We start from the raw sequence: 12,631 nt of genomic DNA on the forward strand, positions 1-12,631 counted from the left end.
CAGAAAAAATCGTCAATCACCTACAGAGCTATGTTGAGATTGCTATGCTGCAGTAAATTAACCCGATTAAATGTCCGATCGCTGTTGCCAGGCGTGGTATTTTACCGGTTGTATGAAGCCGGTATGATAACCGAGTCTCACCTCTTGGTATCTACCGATATTTACTACCAGAATATTGTACCGTTGAGTTAACATGGTACTAGTATGGCTCGGCTATCATTCGTTGACAAGGAATGGTGCCTTCGGGCTCATTCGCCGAGAAAAATAATCGCAAATATTCAAGCCGGGAAATTTAGCATCTTACAATCTTGCAAAGCTCAAGTTCCGAGGTGGTCCAAAGATATCTATAAATGATTCTAGTAATTTGAACGACAGGAAAGGAATTCTCATCTTGAACTTGCCTACGACAGAGCATTCTATACTACTCTCAACTCTCCACCAAAATGACACCTCCAATTGCCACACCAACAGATGGCGAGGTGCCAGGTGAGCCAGTCCTGAAGAAAGCCAACGGAACAAATAGTGTTCGCGAGAGGAAAGAAACGAATGGAGTTAAAGGCACGCATACGAATGGTCACAGCATCCCGGATTCGCAAAAAGGATTTTCTATTCCGCTCAACACAGAATACGCTTACAAAGCTCGCAAGCTACGTGTAGTAACCATCGGAGCCGGCTTCTCGGGGTTGTTGATGGCACACAAAATTCAGCATCGGTTTCCAGAGCTTCAAGAATTTGTCGACCACACTATCTATGAGGCTCGAAGTGATGTCGGGGGCACCTGGTTGATCAACAATTATCCCGGTGTTCAATGTGATGTCCCATCACATATCTACGCATTTCCGTTTGATCCTAATCCCAACTGGAGTCGGTTCTACTCCAGCGGGGAGGAGATCGAAGAGTATATCAAGAGTACAGTGGAAAAGTGGAATCTCGGCCGTGATATCCAGCTGAATACGAAAGTAATTGGCGCCACATGGGAAGAAGATACAGGAAGATGGCACCTGACAGTTGAGCACAATGGAGAGCAGCGGGAGGATTACTGTGATGTTCTGATATCAGCACAGGGTGTTCTTGTGTAGGCCGACCGTCTTAACAATCTATACGCTTGAGGGATATAATGCTAACACGAATTTGATAGCCACCATTCATGGCCTGATATCCCAGGGCTCCATGACTTTAAAGGTCACATTACACATTCTGCACACTGGGACCATAATTATGACTATTCCCATAAGCGTATCGCAGTTATCGGGAATGGCTCATCTGGCATCCAAATCACACCTCAGATGGCCAAGCTACCAGGAACTGAAGTGGTCAACTTCATGCGCAGCCCTGCTTGGGTATATTACCGGGTGCCTCCATCAAAGCATCTAGGAAGGGATGTCGAAGACGCCAACCCGGCCTATTCTGAAGAAGAAATTATGAAGTTCAATGATCCAGAATCGCACAAGGAATATCGAAAAGCCATCATTTCAAGAACTAATAAAGCTTTCCGCTTGGTATGTTGGGCTCTAACTCTATGGAAAGAACATTTCTGATAATATAATTCATAGTTTATCAAGGGCGAGAATAATGAGGCAGCCGTCAAGTTTGGTGCCCAACAGATGGCCGAAAAGCTCAACCATGATCCTGATCTATGCGAGAAGCTTATCCCTAAATGGGAGGTTGGCTGTCGCCGTGTTACTCCAGGACCTGGATATCTGGAAGCTTTCGCAAAGCCGAACTGCAATCTGAGCAATAGCACAATCACAAAGATCACCGAGAATGCAGTGCACACCGCAGATGGAAAAATCTTTGAGTGTGATGTTGGTATGTAGTAGAGTCACACTTCTTATCTTGAAAACCGCTGACTATATTAGTTATCTGCGCAACGGGCTTTGATGTCTCTCATCGTCCTCATTATCCAATTGTTGGCCAGAATGGTATCAATTTAGCAGAGAAATGGGCCGAAGAGCCGGAATCATACTTATCTGTCGCAACTTCGAATTTCCCGAACTATTTTATCATGATGGGGCCAAATTGTCTTGGAGGCCATGGCTCCCTAGTGGAATCACTTAATTGGACAGGTGACTATTTCGTCAAGTGGATCAAGAAAATGGCAACGGAAGATATCAAGTACGTGGTACCTAAGAAGTCGGTCGAAGATGCATTTGGGAAATACGCCGATGAGATCCACAAGACTCTGGTCTGGACAGGCGGCTGCAAGAGTTGGTACAAACGCAATCGAGTTGATGGCCGGGTGACCGCCTTGTTCGGAGGAAGCGCCATTTTATTCAACCAGATGATTAGCGATATTCGACCGGAGGATTTTAACATTGAGTACAACAGTATCAACCCGTTCAAGTTCATGGGCAACGGATTCACTGAGTACGAGATGACGGAGGGAAATGACCTATCATTCTATGTAGAGGTTGCAGATAAAGTCTCCTCAGATTGATAGATTATTTTGAATGCATGCCATTGTTTTGCGATTTATCTAATGTTTCTTCTCCCCACCCCGAGATAGTGATAATGGTCTTATATGAGAAGTCGTAATTTTGCCGTTTCCAGCCTACAAAATTCATTCCCAATAACATGCCAAGAAACTCGATAAACTCAATTGATCGAAGCAGTTATGAGACTACAAGTCAGCACCAAGGCAAGTAACCCCATGCCGCGGTTCCTGGTTTTGGTTGTATAGGAAAGGATAGCCGACATAAGTGCGGGGAAGCCGGAGAAATCGGCAGTCCTTTCTAGGAAACGAGTAAGGTTTGAAAGAAACTATATCCGTTATAGTAGTCCTGTAAAGCATTTGAATAGTATCAAAAGAAAAACAACTTCCTCTACAGACAACCCTGCTCGGAAGAGAAATATTTTACACAGCCTTGCCGTCAAGATGAGTGGCTATCTCCGTCCTTCTACAATGTATGCCTGGAGAAAGCATAAGGGAAAAAGCGAACCTGTAAGTCTGTAGCTTGAAGAGTGAGCACCGCTACCTAGTCATGAATCTTCTAACGATCTTTTAGGTCTGGGAAGAGTTACCAGTCCCGCCTACTCCACATGATGGATTTCTAGTCAAACTACTGGCATCTGGAGGTTTGAGACCTGGAATAACCTGGAAAAGAAAAGAAAAAAAATTGCTTACCTAGCTATAAACCCCGATAGTATGCCACAGTGACCAGCCTTTGCTTGAAATAGAGGATAGGCCAAATTTCAATGAGAAATACATTCTGGTGAATCCAAACGGGCAGGATCTACTGTCACTAAGCTTACCATTCATTTCCCCTAGGGTCATGAAGGATGTGGAGAGATCATCGAGATTGGAGAAGGAGTCAAAGATTCTCGATTCAAACTGGTTAGTCTACCAATTTACCAACTCGACCTTCGATCGACTTGTATAGTTTAACTGATTTGCTCAATTCCAGGGAGATAAAGTGGCCTTATTGGCAGTTCCTGGATGCGGACTCGAAAGTTGCACGGAGTGCTCGCGTGATTTATCTCAGCTTTGCTCGGTAGGAATGCACCACGGGATTGGCCAAGATGGTTTCTATGCAGAGTACACAGTAGTCAATGCTCGTGCTGCAATTCCACTGCCAGAAGGTATTTTTTCCACTAAAAACGGTTGGAGTTATTCGGGTTGTAACAATCATAGGTATACCCCCTGCCGTAGCTGCCGTTGCTACAGATGCCGTGACCACCGTTTATCACGGCATCACACGTCGTGCCGAGGTAAAGAAAAACGAAACTGTATTCTTGTTTGGGCTCGGGGGTCTTGGTTTCAACGCGCTCCAGATTGTACGACATATTGGAGCTCGTGTTATCGTTTCGGATGTGCGTCAAGAAAAACTGGACGCAGCATTACATCTGGGTGTTCCAGCAGGGGATATTGTGCCGATCGGAAAATCAGTCCAATCTTTTGTCCAGGAGAAGGGATTGCAGGGAACAATCGATACAGTGCTTGATATCGTCGGCAAGCACCAGACGTTTGAAGACGCACAGCAAATTGGTAGGTTTGGAAATTTGAAAACCACCTGGGCAGCACACTCTTCTGGAAACAAGATTGATAACTGATATATGCGGTCATGTAGTCCGCATCGGAGGGAAGATTTTATGCGTGGGCACATTGGATCGTAAAAACGAGATAGACATGAAAATTGGTATTCGGAAAAGGTTGAGCATTATTTTCACATATGGTGGACAGCAGCGTGACCTAGTTGAGGTGCTTGATCTAATCAGTCAAAAAGTTATACAACCACAAGTTGAACTGGGCAGATTGTCTGATTTTCCGAAGGTTTTGAAGGACCTAGGATCTGGCAAAATCAAGGACAGGATGGCTCTAGTATCCGACTTGGTTGATGCTTAATGATGGAACACTCATGCAACCTCTTACTCTCTATGCACAATGCTGGACTCACCATTCTAGTTTAACTAGTACCATAGAACTGACGGGGGCTTTTACTCACTGGCCTTTTGAAACAGTCCATTTGAAAGATATGAGCCCCCAAGAGAAAAATTGCGATCCGAATCTTGCGAGTAAAGGAAAGATAACCTAATGAATAAGCTATTCGTGATGGTCGACGAACACCACGTCCATAGAGATAAATTTTATTAAGAATGTAATAAGATGAAGAGGCCCTGGGGTAAAAGGCTTGAAGATAGAAGCCCGAAGAAAAGGAAACACCGTGTTACAAAGAGGGGTATAATGATAAACAAGTTAGAGCATTTGGAATCGCCATCACAAAAGAAAATCGAGAGTTTGCATTCATTTCCGAACAACCTTCAACAACGGGGCAATCCGCGCCCTTTTGCTCAGTCCAATACGGTAGGGAACCTTACTGGTAGAAGAAATCGGGCTATGCACCTTGCGTGGCTTTGCAATTTGGGGTGTTTGTGGTAGGGATTCCTTGGTGACTTGGTTGGGCTGAGGTGTCGATTCTGACTCTGATTGTTTGCCGAGCGTAGTGTTTGCCTTTTCGTCTGCCTTCGGAGGATTAGGGATGGGCGTGTGTTGTTTCGTGGCCTCGGGAACGGTGGGATCCTCTTTTTGAGACTCCAGCTGGGGGTCTTTTAAAGGTACCGGGGCCTCTGTCTGCTCGACTGCTATCTTCCTCTTGCGCCCGCGCTTCTTAGGCGCTGGCGCTGGCGCCTCAACAGTTTCATTTGAGGCGATAGGGATTTTAGATTGAGCTTGCTCAGAGAAATTTGATGCGTCGTCATTTTCGTTAATATGATTCGTCTTGGCATTGGTGTTTTCCATTTCCAACGGCCTTGATTCCACCCATATCAAATCATCATTATCATCATCATCATCCAATTTACCAGCCTTGTGCATGGTCTCAGGAGCAGTCTTACTCCGCTTAATTTTCTTCTTTTTTGGATCTGCCTTTGCTTGCTGCGCGGGCTGCTCTGGCGCCTCGGTAGCTTCAGATCCATTTATGGGCCCCTGGGTGCCAATTTCACCGGCTTGCCGAGTGGCTTTTTCAGATCTAGAAGGACGACCCGGCCGTCGCTTCTCGGGTTTGGTTTGTACACTCGAATCCCCGATCATAGCAAGCTCATCATCGTCATCGTCATATTGTGGCACTGGCTGCTTCTTAGGCCGACCGCGCCTTTTCACGGAAGAGGCAATATCAGGAGGGGCGATTTGAACCGCAAATGCCGGCGCAGCCAGTTCATCAAGTGTACTAACCGGGGAGTTTGGTGACATCAATGCTACCTGGCCTTGGTCGCTCTTTGAACGATTTAATTGCGGTGAACGAACGGACGAATTGGGTTCTGTGTCATGCGGGGAGTCCCATTCCGCGTGCATAGATTTAGACCTCTGGGCGGGTTTCTGGAAATTGGTTTCGTTGGGATGCCCTGGGATACTGTTTATGCCCATCTCATTGACGTTTGTGATCGGCAAGTCAACATGCGCTGACTCCGCCGGCGTGCTATATTGATAGCCATTCGTTGTATGCGGCGCAACGAGTTGCGTCGCCTCGTGTTGAACATTAGGGGGAGGACCGGTCGGTGCGAGACTTCCATTTTGGTGCTGGTGATCGTAATGCATTGGAAAGGAACCAGGCTCGGAGATGCCGCTCGGGTAGGTTGTTGACATGGAGTGATGATTTCCAGTATTGGAAGCGTCATCGTCGAATAGTCTTTGCTGCGCTAGTCCAATTTCCGTCATCATTGCCCCTGTATATATAAGCGTAAGTATGAATTACTCAATCGCCAAGAAGGATGGCTCGGGCCTTGTCACTATGGGTTCATAGCTGCGCATCAACGTACCGATTGATTCCCCGCCGTCGGCCGTAGGAGGAATCCACATTTCCTCCCTTTTTTGCTGGGAAGCAGTGACTGATATCTGAGGCATATCCTGCGACTGCAAGAATTGGTCGAAATCGACACTCAGCTGGTGCTCTGGGGCGTCCATCTGCTCGGAAATATGGTTTGTTGTGTGTTGGTCCGCGGGGTGGTCGCGGGGCTCTTGGTGTGGTGGATGCTCTTGGCCCTGAATCGGGGCAATTGAAATTGAGACCTCATCTTCGACGAAAGGCTCATCCTCATCAGAATCCTGGATGACTCGATCCCAGCTCATCTTGAAGTCGCGGTGGGCGGTTCGACCGAAAGGAAGAAAGGCAGTTATCAACGCGTCTGAGAACACGCTGTCACGTGCTGATAATCGCTGGCCGCCCATTGGACGACTGGAAGTATAACAAGGTTTAAGAGGGAACATCAGTATAGTGAACTTAAAAAGGTGAAAATACGATTGACAAAATTTACAAAGAAATACAGAAAGTAGTCCTAATCCCGGAGATATAAAAAAATCTATGATTTTGACCTTTGATCTCATAGGGTGCTATGCTGTGAGTGTCTCTTGAGGTCTCCCCCAACACTCAGTGGTGTCTGGCATGGTCTATCCTGCGAACGACCATCTTGAGATTGATCGTTTAAGGAGCCCTCGTATCCAGATCCCAGTTGCCCTTGAATACGTGTCAGGGGAAACTCACTGTCCATTTCATCCATCCGCTCGGCCGTCCGATTCTTACTTGACTTAGGCCCAGATATGGGCTGAGTAGTATATTCGGCTTTAGCGCTGGCGAACAGGTTCGGAAAGACAACCTTGAGAATAGGTCGTAGCATAGGCGCACAAGAATTAGAAATTGCCAATGCGGGCTCGGTCACACTCCAAAAAGCGGCCCAAATCATTGAATAAGATAGATCTTGAAAGTCGACGGTTGTGAGGACGTGAATGCGGATGATCGTGATTGAAGAAATGCTAGGGTTCAATCAGACCAATATTAGAAAGAAAATAATGGAGGGGTAGAATATGCATACAATATTCCGAGTCCAAATATTCCGTACAGTGCCATCTTGGTCCCGAAGGACATTTGCAATTTCCAAATGAAACGGATCGGCAGTAACATAATCATGATATCGGTGACAAGATTGAACGCCCCGATTGTCGAGAATGCCACGTTCTGACTTGCACAGTGGCCGGGTAGGAGAGGATTCCAGTTTTTGGCAAAGGGCCTGCAGATCAAGAAGATCTGGAGTATACTTCCAGTCCAATATGCCGCGGCACAACCCATGCAGATCCACGTAAGGATCCGAAATTCCTTTGAGACGAAGATTCGCAAATAGAAGAAAAGATAGGTAAACTTGGCCAGTACCATAGCATTGTAGTACACAATTTGGTAGACAATGAGCATCTTCACAATGATCACGGTATTCTCGGGGGGGAAGATCGGTAACCTTATGTCGCATTCCAACCCGAGCATAATGGAACTGCATGGCTAACATCCCATAGGTATGTAGCATCCCAGCCACACAAAATCCATCATCCCACCATATCCGACTTTTCCGAACGCGCCGGGAGACAAATCGGAGTATAACTAGAAGGGTGGCGATGAGGACAAGGATTGTGTTAGCGATGAGCTGGTCGCGGACGATAGGGTAGGTGAAGATGCCATAAAGCTGCATCGTGCCATTTCCCCGGCTACCGGGTCGGAAAATTGATGTAGCTGCGCAGGTGAAGAAGGATTTTCTTCAGAAAGCCAAAAAGCTTATAAAGGAGAGCTGGCTGTCAGCCGGCTGTCAAATTTGTGACAATTTACGGAGTACAGGGGCAAATGATATCCATTGATCAACAGTGTAGTGGGCCTTGGCGGACCGTTAGGGCGGCCCGAAAGATTTAGTCGGCCCACGAGGGCTGAAATAAATGAATATGATTGGAAATTGTTGAACTGAGACAATCATTCACTGCCGTGAGTTATTTTTTACTTGTTGAACAAATGTTGCAGAGGACCCTCCTGCCAAAGCTGGCTTAGGCTAGTCTCTTCGAAACCAGCACACCTGTTTTCCACCCCCCCCCTCTTCCACCGGACGTCCAGGCAAAATTCGAGCCTGGGAAGGAGATAGAGAAATTGAAGCACAAATCAACATGGAAAAGCAGGAGTATGATTATATTATTGTCGGGGCAGGCATCGGCGGGTTGGTTCTCGCGAATCGACTGAGTGAAGATGCCTCTGTCAACGTCCTACTCATCGAGGCTGGTGCCAATCGCATGGGAGATCCTCGGATTGACACGCCCGGCTTTCTGGGAACTTTGTATGGCAGCCCAGATTTCGACTGGGATTATATGAGCGTTCCGCAGGTAGGCGAATTCATACCTGTTCCAGCCCTCACATGCTAACAGATGCGTAGGTCAATGCAAACAACCGACAAATTGGACAGCCCCGCGGGCGTGTCGTCGGTGGGTCCTCCGCTATGAACTTCTCATGCATCGTGTACCCCAATGCCTCGAACTTTGAGGCTTGGAAGGGATTGGGCAACACAGGTTGGGGATCGGAGGATATGGTGCCCTATCTCCAGAAATTCCACTCCTACACCCCACCTAGCGAGGCCACGGCAGAGCTTCTGGGCACAGCCCGCTATATGAAAGACGCAAATCAAGGATCCAACGGGCCTGTACCTGTGTCTCTGCCAGATGTTTTTGGGCCCTTCAACAAGGCGTGGGATGAGACATTCGCGCAGTTGGGTTGGGAAACAGACGCCGACCCCATCCAGGGCCGCAAGCTGGGGGCCTTCGCTTCGCCATTGAGTGTCGATTCCAAGATGGGAACTCGGGGATATGCAGCAGCATATTACTCTGCCGAGATTGCAGCGCGACCAAATCTGCGTCTGCTGACGGAAACGATCGTTGAGCGTGTTTTGCTTTCGCATCAAGATGGAGAGGTTACCGCGACTGGGGTGCAAGTCAAGACTGGCCACGAAACTCAACAAATCAAGGCGAAGAAGGAAGTTATTATCTGTGGAGGGAGTCTGAACTCGCCTCAACTCCTCGAGCTCTCGGGTATCGGTGGTGCAGATTTGCTTAAGAGACATGACATCCCGGTAGTAATCGACAATCCATCTGTTGGCGAGAATCTCCAAGACCACGCCATCACCACCATTAATTTTGAAGTTGCTGATGGTCAGGTTTCGGGAGATATCCTACGTGATCCAAACGTCGTCCAGGCACTGATCAAGCTTTATGAAGAAACCCGAGGAGGCCCGCTGGCAGGCATGCCTATCAGCATGGCGTATCTTCCATTCGTCGATGGAAACGGCATTATTCCACAGAAGGATATCGAATCACTGCTCTCAAAACACCTTGAAGATGAAAAGATTCCAGAAAACCTGCGAGCTCAGTATTCTCATATTCGCAAGATGCTCGCTTCCACCGAGAATGGCTCCTCTCACTATCTATTCCTCCCAGCACAGCTGCATATGAATCCAGGAAAGACCACTCTTACTGATGTCCTGGCCAAAACTCTTCCAGAGAACTACATCTCGATCATGATGCTCCACAATCATCCATTTTCTCGGGGATCAGTTCACATCCGTTCTAACAGGAGCGAAGACAAGCCAACATACGACCCGAACCTCCTCTCGCATCCACTTGACATCGAGATCATGGCGAGACAAATGCAATACGTTGAGCGTATTGTGGAGACAGGGCCATTATCGACACTTCTCAAGCCGGGCAAGCGCATGCCGGAAAATACGAAGGATTTGAGTAATCTCGACCACGCCAAGGAAGTAGTGAAGGAGAGACTGTACACCTGCTTCCACCCGGCTGGATCTTGTGCCATGCTGCCAAAGGAAATGGGCGGGGTGGTTGATTCCGAGCTTAAGGTCTACGGGACCAAGAACTTAAGAGTGGTGGATGCTAGTATTTTCCCACTCGAACCGACTGGCAATATTCAGGCAACGGTGTATGCAGTTGCCGAGAAGGCAGCTGATATTATTAAAGGCCGAGTTTAGATGGACCTCTTCTCTGCGGGGAATGGAAATTTCAACACAGTGAACGAATGTGGTAGAAAACAAGCTGAGCGCATGCTTCCATGTTCACCTTCCACGGCGAAGCAAAAAACCAAAAAAAAAAAACAAAGTTACATAGTCATTGTTTAGAAAAGAGAGCCTGTAGTGACAAGGCATATCAGATACTACTAGTAGGTTATTGACATTCACGGAGTCCATAGGACAAGTATCTAGAGAGAAATGAAGAATGCTTATGCAAGATGTGGGTAAAAGAAATGTAGACAGGATATCATCGCTGCCAAGAGAAGAGAAACGCCTGATGCATCCACGCTACGAGTGAAGGTGAAATGCTAGTATCAACGGGCGCTGCTCAAGAAAGAAGAAAAAAAGTTAAAAGTTGCGTGGATCCAATCAAATGCGATCAAAGATGCAGACAAGGCCTCGTCAGAAGACACCGGGTATCACAAGCCACATCACAAAATGCATCAAATAAAGCTGATCAAAGAACACCGCCGGGTAGATGGATTTGGCCCACGCCACTCGGCCTTCCGCTGTCAAACCCAGCGCTATTGGGAGCTGAGCCAGGGATAGGATAGGAGGGATTGTCTGGATGGATTTTGCGAAGCATGAACATTGGTTTTCGTCCTTCCTTTTCAAGTTGTTTGAATAGAAGCAACGGTTTCTCATCCAGTGCCAAGCACCTTTCTTGGTCACCATAAACAATGTAAAGGGCGTAGAGTTTGGGGTCGGAGTGGATATTGTACTTCTTCAGAGCGGCAGGCAGAACCTTATAGCATGGATCTTCCCATGATACTCTGAAAGATTTGAATATTTCCACACTGCTGGGTTCTCCGCTACTTCTTGACTCGATGCGAGAAGCAGAAGAGGGTGTCTCGGCACGAGTGGGCGGTTGGTTGGGTGTTAGGCGATCCGCTCGAGAGGACGTCCTTGGTATATCTTCAGGGTGCTCGTGCCCACGAGAGGTGCTAGGCTGCGAATATGATCTTGGATTTAGAGTTTGATGCTGGGTATGGCTCGGGGAGGTTGGTGATGGAACGCCGGGCGAGTGTTGTTGGCTTCCATTCATAGATGCTGTCAAATGCGAGGATGCAGCCATGGCCGCAGCAGAGGGATCCAGATTTCCCCCGTCGTAGGGGCGTGTTTCATAAATAGAAGGAGGAATATGAGTTGGAGAATTATTCTTGGGTGTGTTTCCGCCCGTGTAGGTGCGCTTGGAGAAAGCTCGGGCGATCTTCGAAGTAGAGGAAGAGGAGGAGGGGTTGTCCACGAGAGTAAGCTGAGAGGGAGATGTGAGAGTGGTACTGTCACGGTAGGACTCGGGCATCCCAGCCATTGACGGTGGGGGGAGTGGTTGGGACCGATCTTTGGCCATTTTTATGACGGGCAAAATTTCCTCGCGAAGCCGTCTATAATCTTCTGCGAGGCGGCGCATTTCCGCTTCGACAGTCATAAGCTTCTCATCTCGGCGTTGAATGGACATTATAAGCGCAGCTATGTCTTCCTGCGACGCATTTTCACTCATGCTCTGGTCCGCCGCTGTGTCGCTAGGTTAGCCAGTTGCAAGCAATTAAAATAAGGGAGGACCATACACAGTGGGATGTAGTGATCCACATCTAACGGGACCTGTTGCCTGGTTTTGATTTCATAGACGCTCTTCAGGATTGTTAGACGGTGGCCGACACTGTTGATGCCCATCTCCTTCAGCTCGTCGTGCTTCAACGCAACAAGGGCCTCACCCACGATACCGTTCTCTGTAGAAGACCTGTGTCAGTAAAAGCTGGTAGGGTTGTGAACGAAATATTCTCACCTCGAAAAGATCCACAGTATTGCAGTAGACCGAGAGAGGTTAAGAATTCCACACATTCATCTGCTGTCCAGTCCGAGATGATTGATCGTGGGGTACGCGGCCCCTCGCTGGAATAACCAAACTTGGTAGGAGTGTGTTCGGATGAAGGAATATCGGAATCAATAGGGGAAGCCTCAGAATCTGTTTGCAGATGCGGGGAGGTGATCACGCTCCGCTCATACTCGTCATCCGCATCTGAATCGGCATGGTATGAGGTATGGAGGGACATGGCGGCGGGGGTGAAATTTGGGGAGAGATAAGCGACGAGGCGAGACGAGATGAATGTGCACCGATAGCACCGCCAGGGCGGGCGAATTGAAGGGAGTCGTTTTGGACAAAGGAAGTGTGCGATTCAGGCGCTCGATGGGTAGGCAGGCTCAGATTCAAGTTCTTAGGCGGGCGGCTGGAGCGGCGCGGGCTAAGTTCGAGCGCGTCGGGCAGACATCAACTGACAAAGGGGTACTTTTGAAGATTTCGGTTTCTATGGGAAGGCGA

At 47.9% G+C, this 12,631-nt stretch overlaps 6 protein-coding genes across 6 annotated transcripts; 3 read left to right on the forward strand and 3 right to left on the reverse strand.

The window, feature by feature from the left end:
* Positions 1 to 443: 443 nt before the first annotated feature.
* N7533_006165 (flavin-containing monooxygenase) lies at positions 444 to 2,437 on the forward strand (the record flags this gene model as incomplete). Its single annotated transcript, XM_057102815.1, has 4 exons — positions 444 to 1,075; positions 1,139 to 1,499; positions 1,554 to 1,809; positions 1,860 to 2,437. 4 exons carry the CDS (start codon positions 444 to 446, stop codon positions 2,435 to 2,437), a joined length of 1,827 nt encoding a protein of 608 aa, XP_056962445.1.
* Positions 2,438 to 2,902: 465 nt separating this feature from the next.
* N7533_006166 (zinc-binding dehydrogenase) lies at positions 2,903 to 4,342 on the forward strand (the record flags this gene model as incomplete). The annotated part of the gene is made up of 7 exons (XM_057102816.1): positions 2,903 to 2,941; positions 3,006 to 3,075; positions 3,145 to 3,212; positions 3,269 to 3,334; positions 3,405 to 3,579; positions 3,632 to 3,985; positions 4,068 to 4,342. 7 exons carry the CDS (start codon positions 2,903 to 2,905, stop codon positions 4,340 to 4,342), a joined length of 1,047 nt encoding a protein of 348 aa, XP_056962446.1.
* A 399-nt stretch (positions 4,343 to 4,741) lies between these two features.
* On the reverse strand, positions 4,742 to 6,661 carry N7533_006167 (uncharacterized protein; the record flags this gene model as incomplete). The annotated part of the gene is made up of 2 exons (XM_057102817.1): positions 4,742 to 6,159; positions 6,253 to 6,661. The coding sequence occupies 2 exons, from the start codon at positions 6,659 to 6,661 to the stop codon at positions 4,742 to 4,744; spliced, it is 1,827 nt and encodes a 608-aa protein (XP_056962447.1).
* Positions 6,662 to 6,813: 152 nt separating this feature from the next.
* N7533_006168 (uncharacterized protein) lies at positions 6,814 to 7,745 on the reverse strand (the record flags this gene model as incomplete). Its single annotated transcript, XM_057102818.1, has 2 exons — positions 6,814 to 7,243; positions 7,303 to 7,745. The coding sequence occupies 2 exons, from the start codon at positions 7,743 to 7,745 to the stop codon at positions 6,814 to 6,816; spliced, it is 873 nt and encodes a 290-aa protein (XP_056962448.1).
* Positions 7,746 to 8,407: 662 nt separating this feature from the next.
* On the forward strand, positions 8,408 to 10,272 carry N7533_006169 (GMC family oxidoreductase; the record flags this gene model as incomplete). The annotated part of the gene is made up of 2 exons (XM_057102819.1): positions 8,408 to 8,620; positions 8,671 to 10,272. 2 exons carry the CDS (start codon positions 8,408 to 8,410, stop codon positions 10,270 to 10,272), a joined length of 1,815 nt encoding a protein of 604 aa, XP_056962449.1.
* A 496-nt stretch (positions 10,273 to 10,768) lies between these two features.
* N7533_006170 (adaptor protein STE50) lies at positions 10,769 to 12,365 on the reverse strand (the record flags this gene model as incomplete). The annotated part of the gene is made up of 3 exons (XM_057102820.1): positions 10,769 to 11,826; positions 11,880 to 12,041; positions 12,098 to 12,365. The coding sequence occupies 3 exons, from the start codon at positions 12,363 to 12,365 to the stop codon at positions 10,769 to 10,771; spliced, it is 1,488 nt and encodes a 495-aa protein (XP_056962450.1).
* Positions 12,366 to 12,631: the final 266 nt, after the last annotated feature.

Source organism: Penicillium manginii (assembly GCF_028828005.1).
Source record: "Penicillium manginii strain IBT 31320 chromosome Unknown utg000004l:1.0-7231830.0:1.0-7236170.0, whole genome shotgun sequence".
NCBI lineage: Eukaryota > Fungi > Ascomycota > Eurotiomycetes > Eurotiales > Aspergillaceae > Penicillium > Penicillium manginii.